This window comes from Condylostylus longicornis, unplaced genomic scaffold (genome assembly GCF_029603195.1).
Source record: "Condylostylus longicornis isolate FDR11 unplaced genomic scaffold, ASM2960319v2 ptg000137l, whole genome shotgun sequence".
NCBI lineage: Eukaryota > Metazoa > Arthropoda > Insecta > Diptera > Dolichopodidae > Condylostylus > Condylostylus longicornis.
In genome coordinates, this window is record NW_026578105.1 from 1,342,492 (window position 1) to 1,365,518 (window position 23,027).

The 23,027-nt window shown below is 21.9% G+C and overlaps 1 protein-coding gene across 2 annotated transcripts in view; it reads right to left on the reverse strand.

Annotated features, from left to right (window-relative positions):
* Positions 1-5,820: 5,820 nt before the first annotated feature.
* Positions 5,821-23,027, reverse strand: part of LOC129615603 (rabphilin-3A) — a 59,963-nt gene continuing 42,756 nt past the window's right edge. For both annotated transcript variants that reach the window (XM_055530879.1, XM_055530880.1), the window contains exons 2-5: positions 7,632-7,940; positions 6,617-7,553; positions 6,338-6,552; positions 5,821-6,259 (exon numbers count right to left, since the gene is read on the reverse strand). In XM_055530879.1, coding sequence (XP_055386854.1) covers positions 5,959-6,259; positions 6,338-6,552; positions 6,617-7,553; positions 7,632-7,940 — 1,762 coding nt within the window. In that variant the 3' untranslated portion in view covers positions 5,821-5,958. The remainder of the gene's footprint in view (positions 6,260-6,337; positions 6,553-6,616; positions 7,554-7,631; positions 7,941-23,027) is intronic.

The following is a 23,027-nucleotide window of genomic DNA, read 5'->3' on the forward strand; positions in this document are numbered from 1 at the left end:
TAATTGAATTTTAATTATACAATTTTTTTTTTTATTAAATTAAGTTTAGCTTTTTTTTTAATTTATTTATTCATGCAATACATTTATTTTTATTGTATGCTATTTTTTTTTTTTTCTGTTTTTTATTAAATTAGTTGATATTTGCACAATTTACAATTAAATATCAACTAATTTAAATGTACAATATTTTATATTTTTATAAAATAAATATTTCTTTTTTTTTTGATATAAAAATGTTCTTCACACTTTTTTAATTGGCTAGAAGCTAATACGCATAAATCTTATTCAGATCAATAATGTACAAAGGATTTTTAATATATATAAAAAAAAAAATAATATTTTTTGACTTTGTTTTTGTTTCTTTTTTATATATTTTTAGATTTAAAAAACTATTTCGTAAATGAAAAGCAAGAATAGCATAAAAAAAATTAATAATGATAAAATTATCTGTGGCCAAAGAGGTTCTTTAAAGAGATATGAAAGACGATTAAGAAGATTTTTTTTTTTTTTTTTTTTTTTTGTATTTGAAAAAATAACTTTTGTGATTTTATCTTTAGAATTATGTATGTTTTTTTTTTTTAAATGTAAAAATAATAATACATATTGAAAATATACATATAATTTACTATATAAATACATATTTTACATGTTATGTACGTGTGTGTAAAATTGAAAACAAAAAAAAAAAGAGAAAACTGATATAAAGAAAATATTTTGTTTCAATAGTTCCAGGGATAAGAATTTTTTTTTTAAAAACTCAAAGTAATATTCTTTAGATTGCGTTTTATATTTTAAACTTATAAAATCGCATTAATATGCCTAACTGGAACCTATGTAACTTTGGTTCTCGTACAATAAATTTTGTTTAGTGTTAATGTTAAAGTTGTCATAAGATTTTATTAATGTTCATGGCAAAGTTGCTATTGCACCAAGAATTAAAAAGCAAAAGTAAACGTAAAAACTGGTTGGTATAATAGGGCTTTGGTGTATAATACTTTTTACCTATTACTCAAATTTTGAAACTACATTTTGACATTTATTTTTTGTACTGTAATTTAAAGAATAAAAATATCTCAGATCATATTTCTTCATCAATTTCGGGACACAATTCTAGTTTCAATTAAAATTTTAAAAATTATTATTTAAATGTAATATTATTCCTGGTAACTATTGAAAATTATTCCTCGAAAAAAAAAAAATGAAGTAAGAGTTTATTCAATTATTTTATATAGAGAACGATATTATTAAAAAATATTAAAAATATAATATAGGTTTTAACAAAAAATAATATTATATAATGCATTATATATATATATTTGGAAAACGAAAAGAAAAACAAAAATCAAATCATACCATTTCAATTTCAAATTAATATTATAAATAATTTTAATATTTTACATTTCTGAGTTTCTTAAGTGCCAAATGTATTTAAAATGTTCAGACAAAAAATAAATTTTTTAATTATTTTATAATTTTCTAGTTTTGTATTTTACATATTGGTTGTTTAACACATGCATTTATTATAGAAAAAAATTAACAATTTGCTAGCAAACAAATTTTTATAAATAACATTAATATATTTTATTTTAAATAAATGGTGCTTTATGGCCTTAATTGCAGCTTGTAACATTTAAAAAAAAACAGAAAATCCTTACGAAAAATATCATTTAAAAATAATTTGTTTGTAAAACTATTTATGATCAAAAAAAATTATTGTTATAATCAATAAATTATTTTAACGTAATAATTGCTAATTAAGAAAATTTGTTTTAAAAACCATTATAATTTCAATTTTAATTTATAATAGAATTTTTTTTTTATATTTACATAAATTTCAATGTTATAAAAAAATTATTTTCTGTGATATAATTAAATAACTAGTTAATTTAATTTTGGAATAATTTTGTTACTGTTTTCTCATTTGATCAAAATAAACTGGCAAAAAATTTTAACAAATGGTAAAACAAACGATTATTGTTATTTATAACGAAAATATATTGAAATTTTAATAATCCAAATATTAATTGAAATAATTCTCGTTATTATTAATATTGATGATTTTCATTAATATATAATCATACATTTGTTCAAAATTTATGAAAACTAATTTCTAATTAGCTTATTATTTGTTAAAATATTTATTAAGCAATGATTACATATAAAATATTAAAAGAAAAATTTTGATTAAATATACAAAAACAAAAAAAAAAATTCAAAAACTGCAAAATGAAAATACTGAAAATTACAAAATAACTTTAGCCAAATTTTAAAATTCTGTAGCATTTTCTCTTCAATAAATTAAATTTTTTCAAAAGTTTAATAAATAGTTGCATTCACTAGTAATTTAATCCTAAAAACCAAAAAAAAAAAAAAAGTAATTAAAATTTACAAATAATATTTGCTATTCAAACAAATACATAAATATTTAAAAATATTTTAACTAAAGCAAAAATATAAAATTAAATAAAATAAATTAATTATTCCAGTAGCTTAATCCGATTTATTAGAATTACTTATGTACTATTAGAAAGAAAAAATACTGAATCAGAGAAAGCAAAATGTTATTTCAACAAAAATTTTTTTTTCCGTATTAAATTTGCTGTATATTTGTAAAATGCTAAAAAAATATAATTCCTTAAATATTAAAGAAAATAATTTCAGTAAAAACAGGGCTTTTGTGTAAACAATTTAAACAATTTTGTTTTCAACTTTTTTTTTTTTTGTCCTACATAAAATTAAACAGTATTTTCAAAGAAGATTACATTTAATAAAACAAATATTACATATAATATAGAATATTATTAAATTGTATTAAATCAAATATACAGCTTATATAATTAATATTATTCATATCATTAATTTACAAATGCAATTTAATTGCTTCTTCTATATTAAATTATTGATAAACAAATTTGTTTTCTAATTAAATATCACCAATTCATCAAATAATAAAATTAGAATATATAAGTATATATATATATATATATATATATATATATATATATATATTTATCACAAATCCTTAAAAATACAAATAAAAACACACAATTTACACAATTTTTATTAAAATAATAAAAAATATACTATAACAAAATACATACATACATTATATGAAAAACCTAAAGAAAAAAAATTTATTTATACAAAATTGATAGCATGATATTTTAACAAAAAAAAAAATGAAACAAACAAGAAATTAAAATATTAAAATACAACTAATTTATTATTAAAATATTGAATATTAAAAGAAAGAAGAAAAAAAAAAATACAAACTAATGCAAATTTCTTGCATAAAATATATCAATTATATTATTAAAAATGAAAAAATATATTATAATATATTGTAATTTATTTATTAATGTTGTTTTAGAATTTAATAAAATTAACGAATATTATAAAAAAAGAATAAATTTAAAAACTCAAATTAAAAAAAAAAACAAAAATAGTTTTACGATAAGTTACACAAGAATTGTAAAATTTTCTTATTTTTATCCTTCTATTATCGACATATCGCAAGTGGAATATTAATAAAAAAAAAAGAAAGAAAATTTACGTTTGACCAAGGATATTGTATAGGATTAATAGGACAATTCAATAAATATTTCATTAAAATTACAAAATCAATTACTTTCACAATAATTTTTGTAAGAAATTACAATTTTTATAAATATACAAATTCAAAATACTTGATATAATATTATGAATTTAATAATTATAATGTACTATAATTTTTATTTTAATTTTAAACGAAACACCAACATTCATTCTATAATTTTGTTATGATTTATGTTAAATTAATATTTTTATTATTACAGCAATATTGTTTTATTAATTAAAAAAATAATTTTGTTTAAAAATTTTACTATTTTGTAATTAAAAAAACTAAGATATTTGCTGTTTATACAAAACTTTTATTATCCATAATTTTGTACTTCTAATTCTTGGATCACTTTGTACTTCTAATTCTTGGATATTTGAAAAAAAAAATAAAAATATTCTTTTTCAATAATTTTTTTGTAAAAATTAAATTTATTGTTAGTCAAGTAAAACGCTACAATTAAGTAAATCATTCAATATGACTTTAATTAAAAAAAAAAATCAATGCCTTCCAAAATGCATATAAGTGTGAAAAATATCATTCACATCAAAAACATTCAATTTGTATCCTAATTTATTTCTTAAAATATTTTCACTTGGAAATCTTATTGGAAACATATTCCAAATTTAGTAAAATAAAATGTATACTTCCTTCCTTTACAATAGGTATAAGTTAGATATTAGTTTAAACATTTTTATTCAATTATTATAAAAATATTGTTTTGACATAAAATTTGGAATACAATATAAACATAAAGTATATACCTTTAATACATGGCAGCAAATTAACTTCTATGATCTTAGTTAAATTTTTAACTTTTATTTTACTCTTCATATATAAATTATTTATTATAAAATTACGAAGAAAACTATTAAAAAGACTTTTATACATATAACAATTTTTTTATGAAATCTATGAACTCGACCAAATTATTTAAGCATTCCAAAATACAAGTAATAAATTTATAACATGAAGGACTTTATTTCCAGTGAAACTAAATAAAAAAAATATTTTAAATTTTTTTAATATTCAAATAAAAATAAAGATTAACTCTAATAATTAATAACATTAATTAAATGAAGTAATTAATCATAATTGAAATTAAATAATAATTTATGTCTTCTTTATACTATAACTTAGAATTTTGCAAACAGAAATTTAATCCCTATAGTGTCCTATATATTATATCAAATATTAAATTATTCTACTTGTTCTTAAAAACTCTATAAGTCATATAATTAATCATAATAATATTCTTAATTTTAATTTATCCTGAAAATTTGTTATATCACCAATATAAATTTTTATCAATTACCACTTTGTATATAAAATAATTCTTGTAATCTTACACAATTTTTCTATTATAATTTTTTTTATATAAATATCATTTATTAATTTCTATGAGAGTGAAAGTAAATAAATTTTTATAATATTTAAATATTAAAATACATATTATTAACTAAAAAACAAAAAAAAAACAAAAATTAAAAATATATTTGAAAAAATAAAAAAATTAACTAAAAGAACAAACAACTAAGAAAATCTAGTAGATCGTAATAGTGTTACAAGAAAAGAAAAATATGAAGAGAAAATACAAAAAATTTATTAAAATAAAAACACTGTTTTATGTATTTACAAATAATAAATAACGACTATTTAAGTATTAAAATTGAAATTTTTATTTAATTTTGTTATTTTTTTTTTTTTTGGATGACACCGAATTTTTGTAAGCTATTTTTGATAGCATTTATTAAAGTGAAATAATACAGTCATACTCTCAGTATTTTCAGTTCGTAAATAGCATAAAATTCAATTAAGATAGCTAGTATCATGAACTCAAATTTATTTAAAAGATGTATTTAAATGATCTCCTCAACCTCAGTTACCAAAATCTTTTGCTCTTATAATTCACTTGTTTTTTTTGCCTTGTTCTCATTTTCAATGTGTTGAAAGAGTTTTGTTTTTGTAAAAGTAAAGAGTTTATTTCTTAAAGCAAGAGTTGACTTCTTTTCTGTCCAATGCTAAAATAACGAAAAGCTAACACATTTCTAAAAATCTCAGTGAAAATTCGGTAAAGTAGAGCAAATGAAAGTTCAATAAACCTCATGCTTCTATGAAGTAATAAACTGTATATACATTATGTACATTATATACATAAGCCATACTTAAAAATAAAATACTTAATAAAAATTTTAGGAGATCTCAAATTTTATTTAATTTTTTTTTATTTTTAAATATACGAATATATAATTGATAATAAAGTCATCATTTATTTTAAAAGGTCACTTTAAACTAATTGATTAAAAAAAAAAAACTTTTTAAATAAATTAATTTATAATGTACAAAAAAATAAATTGAAATCAGTGCGACGGCTGTTCATTTGACAAACAATGCCATTGTTCATGATAATGATCCGGTAATTTTACACAATCTTGCCACTGTTTTAATCGTCTTCCTTTACTATTATGTCCCAAAATCAATGAACCTAAAAAATCATTACTTTTTCCAAGATCTTTATCCCACACAGTTATAATCAAGCATTGTTTATCTAAATCATTTGGGCGAGTTTCAAATAGGAATTCTTCATTAAAAATTGGATTAAGGTTACGCCACTTGACATTGGTTTTGTATTTTTTTCTGTGAGAGTCAGGTTTTAGTTGTCTAAAAAAAAATTGGTTAATTTTCATTATACAAATCTAACAAATAGCTATAAACTTATAATATTTAAAATATATTTACAATTTTACAAATGGATCTGAGCTGCCATTATTATCCATTGGTAACAAATCCGTGCATCGCTTTACCATAACTGCTAAAGAACGTTTCTTTGTATTATAACATAATGAAATTAACATTTGACCACGGGGCCATGGTCCAGCGGTAATGGCTTCTGAACTAAACTGATCTTCTGACACCAATGGTACAGTTAACCGATGTGGACTTATATTATGTAACTGTATAAATAATAAAAGATTTCAGAATTATAAATTTTTAGTATTCTATTCAAAAAATTCTTACTGTTGATAATCCTACTTTGGCAGCTCCAAGAAAATCATGACCATATTTATCATCATCCAATATAACAACATATAAAACAGAATTCCCAAGTTCTTCAGGTTCAACACCCAAAAATGTTATATTTTCATTAAATTCTGGATTTTTAGTTTTATGAACAGTTTTTGTTTTAAGCCATCTTGTTTGTTTTGTTGCTCCTTCTGGAGTTATTATATTTAATTTACAGAATGGGTCTGCCAAACCAGCACTATCCATTGCTGGTAAATCACGAGCTCTTAATACACTACACGCTAATGTATGATTCATTTCACAATAATTCATTTGAACTTCTAGCCATCCGAGTGGTGGTTCAGTACGACAAACTTGACTAATTTGATTTGTTTGATTACTCGAACTTCCATTTCCAGAAGATGATTCACTTACAGACCAACTGGATGATACAGAACCTCTTCTAGCATAATTATTACTTTCACGACGATCTCGTATACTAGTTCCAGATGTTATATTTGTTGTTGCTGAAATAGCTGAAATTGTATCCCAATCTGGTTGACTACAACTTTCCGATCTTGATGGTTGTCTATTAAAAAAGAATGAATTTGAAAATTTTCTTTCTCCATTCTCAAAAAAACTTCGAAATGATCCGACTGTTCTTAAACGAAAACTATCCTCACGCTGTATACTAGTGTATGGGGAAGCACGTTCATTTTGTTGTAATTTTTCGTCTGTTTCATCTTCGCTACTTGCACTATCATCATCTAATTCCATACCTAATTTTGTTGTCCTAACTGGACGGCTAACTTTTTCTTTTCTTGAACTTCTAATTGGAGATGAACTTGTAGAAGATGGCATTTCATATTGTGGAAGACATTTGAAAAACCAAGCTCCTGATTTTTTCCACATTTCTCGAGTTTCAGAACAAATTCTGCATAAAGTTATCTCTCTAAAAAGAAAAAAGAAAATTGTATATGTACGTTTAAATTACTTGCTGACAAAATAAAAAAAAATTCAAACTTTATACTTGGATTTGTATGAATTTTTTTGTCCTAAATCTATCGAACATTTTGAGCATACTGGTTTTTGGCAATCTGTACAAATTAATTTTGATGGTCCCAAAAATCCAAATGTTTGTCCACAAAGTCTACAACTATTTGGACCACAATTAGCAGCACGTTCTTTTATTTTTTCAACACGTTCAACTAAACGACCCACACGTTGTCTTTCTGCTATTTCAATATCTTCATTTCTTCTTATAACCGATATGATTGCGGCTTGCTCATCTGGTCGCAATGCACCAGGAGTTTTTCGTGTACTCCATCCTGTGTGTAATCTGAAATTATAAAATGTATGTATATTAAATATTAAAATATGTATGTACGTAGAATTTAATTTTATCTGATTATAATCATATTAGTATATTATATTATTTTAATTTTAAATGCCAATTCTAAACATTTGTAAAATTATTTGACGTAAAATTAAAAACAATTTTGCTATTGTGTAAGTAAAAGACATTTAATGACACCTGTAACCTAACTATATTTAAATACACCTGAAGGTTTATTAAAATACTTACATACATACATTAAATATTGAATTTTTAAAATTATCTTTAAGATTATATTTCATATATGTATGTACATTTTCATATAATATGCTTGCAAATATTATATGTAAACGTAAGCATATTCCAAAAAATCTTCATAACATTTCTTTTGTTAAACTTTTTCTTCAGAAAAAAACATATTACTCGTAATATCGTTCTGATTTTTCATTCTATGTAATATGAGATGATTTAATGTCATAACAATTAAATAATTGAATATTAACACCAACGCAACACATACAAGATAAAATTTTTTGAGTACTGAAGAGAAGGTTTATTAAGTGAGAAAATTTTAGAAAAAAGTTATAGTATTAATTTCGTTTTCCCTTATTGTTGCTGTTCAATTAAAAACAATAGGTTATTAAAAAAAAATACAAGTAAAATAATAACCTACGCCACCCTAACAACGCCAGATTAATTAAGATATATCAATAAAATATTAATTAATAAATAATAAACTTTAAATGTTATTAACAATTGATGACACAATAATAATTAAATTGTCAATAATAATTTGCACTGCTGACGTAAAAATTGTGTTATTTCAAAATTCTTTAACGAAAACTCAATTTTTTAATTTAAAGCCCTCTGCTGATTCAATGCCATACTATCAAATTCATTCTCAGAATTAAATTTCAGTGCCAAATAATCAATTTGTTGATTATTCTGTTCTAAATTAAGTCTTAATATAAAGCACGTTTAATAAATTCAAACTGAAAAATCTGCAAAGATAGCAAGCTCAAAAAATGCAGTTCTTTAAGATCTTAAGTTTTTTTTCATATATAGCTACTGCAAAAATATTATAAGTTGTAAAAGCAGCATAACAAATAATTGTTGAATATTGAAGAATTACTCGGACATGTTGACGAAGATTTCAAATTGTTATAACTGATATATTTTTATGTTTCATTTATTTCTGTTTATATAAATATTAAGTATAATATCTGTGAAGTGGTTAAAACAATATAACGCAAATTTCGAAACGAAGTAACGCGATTTTCGAATAAAACACGTAAATATTTTCTTTAAGTCAAATTATATAAAGTTGAGTAATACCAATGGTGTTTAAAGTTGCACTTTTCCCTTCAACAATTGAAAAAACATACAAAAATAGTCTACATATTGCATTAATTAAATTTTGTACTTTCCTTCATACAGCAAAATTTATACAAGTAATAGAAGTCATAGAAGCGTTAACATAATTGTTGAATTCGAGGGTTAGTTATTTTAATTATGATATTTTTTGATTGGATGAAATTTACCATTAGCTTTTTACATTAATATAAATTTGAAAAAGCTTGCAGTTTCGGAAATATAAAATGTCGAAAATTAAAATTTTACAAAATTTTGAGAAGCGGTAATTGAAAAGGGGATTGGACAGACGAGGATAAATTGGTGGACAGACAGGATGAAACTAATAAATAATATTTTTCGAAAATTTGTTTTAAAAATTGCTAAATATAAATTTTTAAATTTCTACAACTTTTTATACAAAGTTTCTCTATATTCTGAATGAATATTGAAATATAAAAGTTTTTTTTTTTATTGTGATTTTATTTGTTCTTTTGGATTTCCATTTAAAAAACTTTAACAATTTTGATAACTTTCGATATGACATTTGAAAAGTGATAAGAAAGTTGAACTTTCAAAATATGAGCTTGTTAAAATTTCTTAACAATGTTTAAATATATTTTAATAGAAAGTCCATTACAACAACCAGATGTTGTTATTGAAAGTTATGAAATTAATAAATTACAATAATATTATACTAAACATCATAATAATTGGAATATAAAGTAAGAATTTTGTGGTAAAAGTCAAAAAAATTTTCAAAAATTTTAAAATTCACAATAGAAATTAAACAAGTACCATGTTCTTATACAAAAGTACTATACTATATTAAAAATTCTCAATTCTCTCTAAAAGTGTTAAAAACTTCAAATAAACACTTCAAATTTTTAATTAGTTCTATATGTATAAGTCAAATAATTAAATTTTTAAATTTTAATGCAAACAATTAAAAATCTATTGTTTGAAAAAAAAAACTATAGTTTAATTAACATTTTAATTAAAATGAAAAAGAAAAATTAAGAGAAAATTTCAAATAAGCTTTAAACTGAAATTCATTTATAACAAAAGAAAAAATTAACAAAAAAATGCTTTTCTTAAAAAATTCATTTTATAAAAAGGAACTAAATTGCTTTTAAATATAAAGTATTTAACACAATCATTGTTATTATAGCACCATAGCTGTAAGGTACGAGTACATACATAAAAAAAAAATTTCAGAATAAAACTTTTCGGTTTATTTTTCTTCGAATATAATATAGCTAGATTTCCTCATCTTTAAGAGTTATACATGGTATTTTATTTGTACTAGTATGTATGTATATGTATTCCCATAAAAAATGAACTGTGATATTAAAAAATTTAAGGAATATCCTTGTTTCCGACATTGTATGTGCATATATATAAACTTTTATTGTTCTCTTTTTTTTTTTGTTATTTTAATAAAAATTTTTAGAATATTTTTAAGAAAACTTCCGTAACATGTTTTTTAAGAACCAATGAAAATTCTTAAAATATTTTATAACCTTTTTATACTAAAGACTACTATCTTGTGCCGAAACATATTTTATATAAATGTATTTAAAATGAAAAATATATAAGTAAGTACAGGATGTTTCAATTTATTTAATTACATTTGAATTATAGTTGAATTTATTTAATTGGAATTTTTTTTTTGTGATACATTCTTGTACAATGAAACCGATAAGGCCGAATTTTATATGAAGCGTCATGTTTTATGAGTGAAAGTAAAATTTAGTACTAAAAATATTTAGTACTAAAAAGAGAAACAAACTGTCAAATGCGAAAACCGTAAAAATTTTATGAAAAGTTCAGATGAATCTAAACATTTGGAAAAGTCATATGTGTGGCATATAAATTTGAAATTAAGACAAAATTGTTATTATTATTTTAATTTTTAATTTCACAGAAAGAAAATGAATATTGTAGAGATCGGAAAATATTCGGTTTAAACTTGACAGCACCTATATTTACTCTTTAAAACCGTAATAAACTTAATATAAGCCACTCGACAGATAATTTCTTAATAACTTCGACAGATTTTACTGTTGTATATATATATTGTCATATTTTATCATCAGACTTGATTGTATCACAGACTGTCACATAATACTCGAAATATCAACATTTTTCAATTTTTTTTAAATAATTTTAATTGCTTTCTTATTACATAAATCAACCTATTATTTCTTTGATGCACTCTCTTTTTTGCAATTTAGTATTATAAAAATTGTACGAATATAAAAAATAACATGCTTTAATCATAATTTTTCTATACATAGAAAATAAAATTGAGAAAACAGTTTAAAAAGAACATAATAAAACCATTAGCAGGAAATCTTTTGAAAGAAAGATTTCATTTGACTATACTTATTGGGTGTACTTTAAAAGAGAATAAGATTTACGATGGTAAAATTAGTCGAAAATTCATTTCCGCACATATATGTATGTGTATGTTTGTATAAAAGTTATTAAATTGTTTTGAAAGTCAAAAAAATAACAGAATTTTATATACTGTTCTAGAAATTATGAAAGTATTAAAAACTCCTTAAAAATAAAAGAGTGCAATTATTATGTAATATGACTGTAATTTCTAAATTGTAATGCAATAAAATCTAAACGATTTCAAAATATGATAAACATACGGATTTGGAACCCTAATTTTCATTTTTATTTTTAATTTAATTCCATTTTGATTTCGGCATCTTTACTATACATGCAAGTACTAAGATAAAATTTAATTTTTTTACTCCAAATATTCAAAATAATTATAATCGAAAAACTCAGCAATAATGTACAAATATACAAACTTTTCAATAATCACTTTCCAACTTCGATATTACAGTTGATTAAAAAAATTTTACATATATGAAAATTATAAGAGCGATTGCCCCCCTTTAAAAGAAATTTTTCATTATATACGAAATTGTCTTTGTTATTCTCACAATTTTTATGAATTGAAAATCTCTAGGAATAGAAAAATGTTAATAATAAAGAAAAAACGGAAGAATCCATGATATTGTTATACCATAAATATGTTGTGTAATAATCCTCCTGTATAAGAGATTTGTATCTATAACCCTTTTAAATCCTTTGACTCTTGTTATACTTGGAATGCTTAATAATGCTGCACAAAGAAACAAAAAATTAAATAAAATAACGTGGGCGGAAAACATTTTATTTTACAAAAAAAAAAAAAGAACAACATTTTATAGAATGAAAAAAAAAATAAAAACAAAAACAACAAAAAACAAAGTAAAATTAATGAATGATTTTGATGATTTTCAAAAAAACAAAAAAAAATTTTCCATTCACAAAAAAAAAGAACTATTATAACTGAAGACCTTAATTTTCGAAAATTTTTTTTTCTCTTTTTTTTTTTTCTTTATTAATATAATTTATCTCTTTTCTAGATATGTATATATGTAGGTGCTAAGCACGTGACTGCAAAAACTTTCTCATTTTCGTCTTTTACGGTAAACAAAAATATCTGAAAAAATTTTAAATTGAATGCTAAAATTTTGTATGCTATTAATCTTAAAAAGGAATTTTAATTTTAAACTTGATTGGACTTTCCCAATCAATTGATCCTGCATGTGATCGCAAACTGTTATAAATGAATATAATTGTTATAAATTATACAATGAAATTTATTTGAATCTCTCACATTTTTCTATTGAAGATTTTTGCTATATTGCAAATACGTGGTCCTCTTTATTTCAAACACAACTTTCGAACTAGCATATTATAAGTTAAGCAACAAGCATATTCTCATATTTATTTTGAAAATTAATCTTCTATTATTTTAGACATTATTTTATAACGATATGATGCTTAGCTTTAATGGTTGCTTTTTAGTTTATAAATAATTTTTTAAGAACAAAAAATCATCCGCGTATAAAATAAATTAAAATAAAAAAATTTCAAGCACTCCAATACGTTGAATATTTGCCGTTTAGTTTACGATTTACATGTATACAAAATTAATAAAATACAGGCCGAAGAATATAGAATTTTGTTATTACCAGCGTTAATAATGGTGTTTTAATGAAATATACCGTAAAAGATTTATAGAACCATTTAGTTACTGAAATCAAAACTTGCAAATAAGTTAATTCTGAAGGATCGGTCTACTAAATCGAACCTAACATTATGTGATTTAACAACTTTCCATCATTTCGTGTGAACCTTGATTTATGGTTATAACAAGCCGACTGGCTTCGGCACTCTATTGATCATAATATTGTTTAATGTTATTTATAAGATACGGCTAGAAGTGAGCACATAAAAAAGTTACTCATCATTATGTGACATGAATGCGTTTCATCAATTTCAGTGAATATTTAATCAAAATTTTTATTGCATATTTGCTTGACTAATTTTATTGTAAATTTAATATGAACACTCTCTTAAAAAAAAAAATCATTGAATATAATGACACTTCCTTGTTCAACTAATTTTTTTTCAAGATTTACTATGAGAGTCAACTTACTATGAGAGAAGGAGTTACTATGAGAGTTGATGATTTTATTTTAATAATGTTCTAAAAACCGAAATTTTTTTGAAGAATTAAAATTTTTATTCTGGATCTCTAATCTTGTCGTAATTAGTATGAATTATGAAAAGATAAAAAATTTATTACGCAAAAGACAAAAAATTATTAAGCAGAAATTAAGAGCATATTAAAGAAAATGAATTATCTTTTATATAAAAACTTGATTCTCTTTACTTAATCTCATAAAATTTTTTAATTCTTTTATATTACAGAAAATTTTTAATAATATTTTTTTTAATTTTAATGCAACAATTTTAAAATTAACAAAATAAATAAAGAATTTAAATATGCTTTAAAAATATAACATGAAATTCAATTAAGTGTTGAAAAAAAAATAAGCTTATTTAAGAGCTTGTACATATTTTAATGATTCCACTTTGAAATAATTTAGGGAAAAAAAATTTCCTTTGATTTATAATTTGATGAAAACAAAAAACATCTTAAGCACTTTTCCACAAAAATTGAAAGCTGTCTGTTTACAAAAATTGTACAGTCTTTAAGATAGAAAGCTGGCATCTTTTCTTCAGATGCCAGGTGCTAGCACAATGTGCTATTCCCAAAAAGATAACAGCTTTTAAACACTAATAAATAATTAATTTGAATTTATTTAGAAAAATTGCCTCCAAGTTATTGTCTCTTAAAATTTGTAAAATTTCAATTTACAAATCGGCGGCTTATATTCCCGAAAGCTTGCAAATTTTTCAAATTCCTATGAAAACAAAATGTTAACTTTCAAATTCCTATGTATAAGCAAAATGTCTATTAAAAATATAACTATTTATTTCAAATCACTAATTTAATCGTCATATTCAACCATTACGTTAACGCCTCTTCGAATTTTTTCTATTGCTTATCCTAAATATATGCAATGAATTGAAATATTTTGGTGCATATATGAATAAAGTGGCAGATTTTCTCTTGTTCAAGGTAAAATGGCTTTTTTACAAAACACTGGTTTGATTAAACATTATTTTAAATAATCTAATTAGAACATTAAAATTCCTAAGATAATTTAAACTTTTTAACCCTTATTACACTTTTCGCATAGTAAAAAGCATTAGAAGCTTCTTATAATTAAATTGAAATTTTTTTAACACCATATTATGTACCGTAATGCTTTAATAATTATAAGATTCTATAATGATTATGGATTATGAATATAAAGGATTATAAGAATTTCAAAAATAATTAAATATCCTTTAAAAAAAAAATTTTCTCTTCATAATTTTTTGAAACAAATTACTCTCAGAGTATTTCATATAAAATTTTTTCAAAATTTTTTTAAAAAATTAAACCCCCCATTTACCATTATAAACATTATTAAATTTTTGCTTAAATCATAAGATAAAATTAAATTTAAACAAAAAAAAAAAAACAGAAATATTTTAAGACTAAAATGGTATTTGAATTGGTATACCATTTTGTATGAAAATAATTCGCACAAGGACCTCTTAATGTAACGAGCACGTTGTATATTATATACAGTAAATGTTTAAATAAAATAAAGCAAATATTACCTTAAGGTATTGTAAAAATTAAGTATCCTAGCACGTGGAGAAAAAAAAAAACCACTCAAAAGTAGATTGTTTTTCATTTCATTTATATTATTTTTTTAAACTTACAATGAACTTTGATGAACTAAATTACTAAATAAATACATAGGTCCTTTTGTAAGTAATCATTCTATGATAAGAATATTGAAAATAATTTAAAATTTTATATTTAAATGTAATTGATAAATTCAATCAAATTAAGAATTTTAAACTTAAAAATTAGGTATAAAATATTTTATTAGGAAATTATTGTTAATTTGTCTGAACAATTTTTCAAATGAATTTTAAATTAATTTAATATTAATGATATCAAATTATATTAAATTGAATTAAATTTCTCACGCCGACCTATAGGATCTTTTGTGATTCTTATCCCCATCTACATTTGCCCTATATCCAGGCCTCTGACAAACCGCACTATACCAACCACATCAAGCCCCAAGATCTTCCACGGGGCCACAAAACATCCCCCACCCGTCCCGCCGAAGCACAGCAATCACAGGCGGGCAACTACCTCGCAATCATATTATAAATGTTGTATCGTTTCGTCATTCCATCGTTTTAGATATTAATTTTCTGTCGAAATAATGCAATTTGACGCTATAGATATTTATAAGTGATTTCCTGTATGGGTAAGTAAAATTTCTTTTTTACATATAGATCATCGGATAACAACTTTTTTGATTGTACGATTGGCGAAATTTTTGACCTGAAATGTAAGAGAAGCTGACTAAAAATTGGAATTTTTTAATGAACCATACTAAAAATTTAATCGTGGACGTAACTTACACAAGAATTTGTATTTGTAAAGCAAAAAAACATACTTACAATTAATGTTAGCTAAATCATAGATTATAACTGAATCAATACACTAGATTTTCTAATCCTTATACAAATTTCTACACAAGTTTCTAAAACAAATCTAATTTTTAATTGAATACATTCGTAACAATTTATTTTAGAATAGTCGGATACCTTAGTATTACGTTGAATTCGAAATATCATTATCAAAAAATAAACAAGTAAATATTAAATTAAAGTTTTTTAAAAAAGTCCTTCTTCCTCTTTTACAAAATTTCTGATTTCATACTAAATTTTTTATTTTGAAATAAATGCCTTTTTTCTTCTAAAATGAATAACATAATGTTTGAATTATTTTTGAAATAATTGTAAAGAAAATGAAAATTTAGTTAATTTTGATCCTTCCGAACCTTTAAAAAAACGATCTAATTCCCGGTAAAATAGACACTAGCGGAAATGTTTGAGAAATTTACAATTGTCTCTGCAAATATTTAATTTTTTTCTATTTGTTTGTAAGAAGTTCGTAAAATTTCATGATATATACCATAGAACAATTAGTTTTAGAAATTTCTAGACGATTTTTTTCTAAAATTTTTTGTAATTCTTTCGGAATACACTAATTTCAATTGCGAAATAAATAAATAAAAAATATAAAACAGACAAAAATATGTTAGAAAAAAACTAAAAATACATTTTGCCTCTCCCTCCACCCCCCCCCCCCATCCAAATTTTTAAAGAAATTTTCTAAAGGAAGGAAATCTAGTAAATTATATTGGAAAATGGAAAATAAACAAAAAAATTTTCATTTGATTTATACCGCGATTTTTCCTCCTGTTTTTTTTTTTTTTACTTTTTCTTAAAAGAAAAACTTTTTCTATTTTTAGTTTTCTTTTATTTTAAGACTTCTTTATATAGGGAACTTGGGATCAACCAATATGAAAACATCTTTTCTAAATTTATATGCTTATTTTTGTACTTGAGTATGTATATAAAGTAACATTGTTTAAATAAAAAAACCTGTTTAAATTTTAGTAGCATGAACTTTGGCATATTTTTATTTTATAAGAAATTGCTTATACTCGTATGTTAGTACTAAGCGAAAATCTTGAGCGAAAATTTAAATAGGTAAAGGAAATGAAAGTTTAGAAAAAAAATTTTATTTTGCTTTAAATTATTGCCATATTGAGATAAATTTTTTCTATTTTCTTGAGTTCAATCTGAATAAATTTTTTATTGCTTCTGTCAAATTAATATAATTATGTTATGGGATTTGATTTATTATATATATATATACCGAAATAGATAGACCGCAATAGAAATAATTCCATCAGTATTTAATCAGTATTTTACTTGACGTACTTGTATAATATTTGACCTTATATCAAATAAATACTTGGTTATTTACCAAATAATAATTGCAATAGTTTTATTCCAGTGACGTAACATTTACTATATAAAAATTAATATTAAATTTCACCACATGAAAGCCAAATCATTTACATTTTAAAAATTAAATGACAGAGGTCAATCAAATGACAGAATCATTTTTATTTTGTAATATTCAACTATCAAAGTCAGTTTTTGTTGTAAAATAGTGACTGCCAACTTGAAGATAAACTTTATTATTTAAACTAAAATTATTTTATTTAATTAACTTACTCTATTAAACTATCTGAAATATTTTTTTTATTTTTAGTTTTATAGGAATAAATAAGAAATTTTGCAAGTGATATCTTAAAGTTATTCTCCCCCAAAATTTACTCATTTTTTAAATTTAAACTGAAATTAAATTAATTCAATGCGATATTAAATTTTTCAATATTAAAATAATTTTAAAAAATAAATTTAAGAAAATATAAGAATTTTCAAAATACTACAATCATACAATTCTTATTCACATACACACATATGTACATATGTACGTATTTATTACATATATGAACTTTATTTTCGCTTAAAAAATTTACAATTAATACAAAAGACAAAAATTATTGCGTTTAAACATAGGAAAATTCAAAGAAATTTTTGATAATTCGTTAACAAAATTATTGTATGATTAAATAAAAAAAAAATGTTAACAAAAATTTCTTCTACACCATCTTACTTTTTGAAAATTTTTATAAATGAAATAAAAATTCCTCAATATACAAATATACAAGAAAACCAAATGACGGCAAATTACCTAATTAAATAAATAAAAATGTGAAATTCTTATGTAAAATATTATAAACACGAGGAAAACATACAAAATTATAATAATAAAAAAATGTATTTAATTAATAAACCCGAAAAAAAAATATTAACGAAAATTTTATAATTTTCTTAAGAATATTTAAAAATTTATTTCAAAAGGCGGAGGGAAGGTTCTATGAGTTATTACTTGTTCCACATAAACATCTTATTAACATGAAAATTGTTTTTTTAAATTCCTACATTAAACGCATATAACACAAAATAATATACAAAGTTTTTTCTTTTTAATGAGAATAATTCTTTTTGAGTACATCAACACACGAAATATACACGAGTGTGATGAATTTACAAAATGTGCGAGCATGATGAATTCCTTATAATATTATGATGAAAAAGGAGATTTCTCTGAATTCAAAAAGGATCCAATTTCTTAAAAAAAAAATATTTAAATATTTATTTATTTTTCTTGTTATCTTTTTTTTTTCTAACATCCGTTTTTCTTAATTTGTTAAGAACTCTTTCTTGCTTTCTCTTTTTTTTTTTTTTAAAACAAATTTTAAAATTCTGTGGAGCAAAAAAAAAAATATTTTTTCTTGAAAAAGAAAATTTTTTTTTGATAAAATAGTTTTCGTATAATAATTAAAAGTTTTCAAGAAATTTTTAATGAGGCACACCAGTAAAGCATAAATATAAAGTGCATATTTCATTTATTAAAAAATTTATCGAAAGGAAAACTCTTTAAAGTAAAGTTAATTCAATTTTATATTAAAGATTTTGACGCAGTCTGCTGGCGTGGGGAATAAAGACGAATTTTTCAAAATTATATGCAATTCGATATATAGGAAGTAAAATTTCAATATCATCATCAGTATTATTTGTTACTCAGGATAGCCAATTCACCAAAATAATTGTTACTATCAATTATAAGTGTTATAATTATATATATTTTTAATATATATATATATATATATATATATATATTAAAAATATATATATTCTCGTTAATAGTATAAATTTATAACAGTTATTATTTTTAGTATATAAAACAATGGTTATAATGGTTATAACAATTATATCAGTTATAACAGTTATAACAGTTATAAAAGTTATAATATATATTTTTTTATTAAAAATTCAAAGTTTTTATAAAACGAAAATTATGGTGTCTTTTGTACTAGAAAGTATATTGGTGGATTACTCTTTTATGTGGTGTCTTTCGTAATATGAAACTAAAAAAATTAAATGGCTACAATAAACTGTTATATTAACTCAATGGAAATTTATGAATACAACTGCAGAACAGATGGATGATTTAACCAAAGAAAAGAGTTAAAAGTAGAAAAATTAAAAAATTTTTTTCCTTAAATTGGACTCGAACCAACAATCTACTGCTTTCTAGGCGGACGCTCTACCAACTGAGTTACAGAATTATGAATGTTAATAAACTGTTATAATTTTATAAAATTTATAGATTTAAAAAATTTTTCAAATTAAATTTTCTTAAAATTTTTTGTATAATTTCTTAATAAAAAAAAATTAATTTTTTCAATTTTTATTTTAACAAATAATAAAAACTGACATAACAAAAATTAATTATAAATCATTAAACAACATTTTAATATTTTTTAATAATCAAAATAATTATATTTAATTCAAATATTATTAATGAAGAGTTCTATTGGAAATTTATTTATTTCCTGTTTATCCTGTATAATTTATTAAATTTAATATTAATACAAAGACAATTATAGTTAACAAAATTATAAAATGTAATTGAATTCCAAATCATCCAATTAATATTGAATTACATAATGCTATATATATTGTTATATTTATGTATTAATTTTCATTTCTTTTATTGTTATATCCTGAATATAATAATGAGTTGATAAATATTTAATTAGAATTCACAATAGGAATAAAATTTTCAGTTTATCATTAATTTATTTCAAATTATTTTATATTTCTTACAATTGTTTATACAATGAAAAATATTTAAGATTTAAGTGAATTTTCATATTATTTGAGAGGAAAATTATCGCACTCAATAAATTATTATTTCAAAATATATTTCCGAAAAAATTAAAAACTTTTTTACATAATTTTGTAATTTAAAAAAAAATTACCTAACACTTATATTTTCTTTCGGTAATCCATAATTTTGGAACAAGTGATACAAGTTGAACATTTTAATACAAATTTTAATTTCCTTTTCACTATAATACTGAAATTTACATTAAATTTCAAAAACTTTTATGAAATTCTGCTAAATAAACTAAGTTTGAAGTTACACATTCATACTTTTGACAATAATATTGGAAGTAGTTGTACAAATCAGCTAAATTAACATACAAATGCATTCTAGGCGCCATTGACAAAAATAACCAGTCTATTGACATATTTACATAATATGCTAGTTGACAGAAAACAAGCTGTAATATTTTACCATGCTAAATTTGATTAAGTGAAAAGATATAAACTATCCTGCTCCACATAATAAATTTCAAACAAATTCTAATTATAAACGTTTTCCATAATTAAATACATAGTGTTCAAAATTATTATATTTCAATTTTAAATTCATTTTCATTTGAATTATTTATTATAAAATTTGGAAAATTGTATACTTATTTGTAATAAAATAACTTTAAACTTTAATTTTAAAGCAATATGTGTTAACCTTTATTATTCACAACCATAATATAAAAATCTAATGAGCTTTTAAAGAAAATTCTTCTTCTTTTTCCTACGTTTTCTATTTTTGGTATATGTTAAGGGAATCCCCAGTTTTTTTTTTGCTTCTTCTTAAATTTTACTCTTCATAAATTTTTAAATAAAAATAAAAAATATTTTATTTTTCTTCTTTGTTTTAGAATATATTTTGAAAGGATTGTGTTAACAGCAACAAAAATCGACTTCGTATATTAGACATTGCCTGCCTCAAACAAGAGAAAAAAATATAAAGAGAAAAAATTTTGTTTTTGCACTAAAAAAAATGCCAGAAGCTGCTTGAATTGTTTTACATAAAATTTATTATTCATAAGATTTTCATTAAAATAATAAGTCATAAAAGGTTATTTAATAACACACACGCAAACACACATAAAAAAAAAACATTTTGCAAAAGTTAAGGCACTTTTAATCAACTAAAAAACAAAACGATTCTCAAACAAAAAATCATCAAAACAACATAAATACAAAAACAAAAATAAAACAAAAACAGAAACTTCTTAGAAGAAAAATTTTGAAGACCGCACCGCAAGTATACCCGGTTCAAGAGAAGAACTAACAAAAAACAAAGGAAAAGGAAAATTCTTTTTCCAAACAACTTTAGGGTTCAAAAAAAAAAAAGTAAGGAAAAACATATAAAAAAAAGTTTTTTTTAACTTTTATTATAAAAAATGAAAAATAAAATATTTAATTTTTTTTTTTCCTTTAAAGAAATTAACAAGTTCCGATGGTCAAAATTGCAAAATGTTTCTTTCATAACTTCGAAATGTTGTCATAAAAAGAAAACTTTTTAAATTAATTAAATTTTAAAAATTTGGTCTTTTCTAAACTATTACCATTCTATTACTCAATTTTGCAATTTCTTTAAAAAATTATTTTCATTAAATATTCGGTAATATTTAGAGGTCAAATATTCGATGTATAATTTAGGGGTCAAATATCGGGCCAATCACGTGTATAATCTTTAGTAGTTTGAAAATTATTATCAAGTTATAAAATTAAATACTATAGCATATTACATTGTGTAAAAATGTTTTAATAATTTCTTCAAAAACGATCGAACGTGCATTTAAGATTGCATAAAGTCTCATTGTTCCATATAATTTTTATATGGAAAAATATTACTATTTACTACAAGTACATTGCCACAAAATCTCATTGCGAAAATTCTATAAATTTATTGAATTTTGGCACTGTTCAAAAACATGGAGCAAAAATATAATTTAATTATGCAGCCCTATGCTTTACTCCAAACTGTCCATATGTATATCATTTACAATCAAAAATTCTTCGTTCCAATATTTTTGAAACTATATCACATTTTTATTTACATATAATATATAAATTTTATTTACTTAAAAAAAATATTAAGATTTCGAATTATTTGAACAAAAATTCTAACATTTAAAAAAAAAAGTTGAACAATTATATTGGCATTAATTTTTAAGGCGAACAATAATTTTTGCACAATAATAAAGACACGTATTTTGTAGTGCTAGTGTTATCCTTTTTTTGGCCACATTAAATATATAAATAACACTCTTACTAAATTATCATAACACTTCTACACACAAATATATAATAACAATCTATAATGCCAATTTAATCATATAAATAACACTTTAAATCACTCCGTAGTAGTTGAGAATAATTCGTAAATCGAATGCTTTCGGGCATATGTAAAAATTATGTTATACTCGTATAAGAGTAAAAATTACATTTTAAAGTTAAATATAAAAGTTTGACGTTTATTTTTCAATTAATATAATATACATGAATCCATCTGGCGGAATAAAAAGTTTATAATTTAATTATTGCAACGCATTAAATATTTTACTAATTGACAGTAAATTGGCATAAAAAATACTTTACACTTGTACGTCATTATTT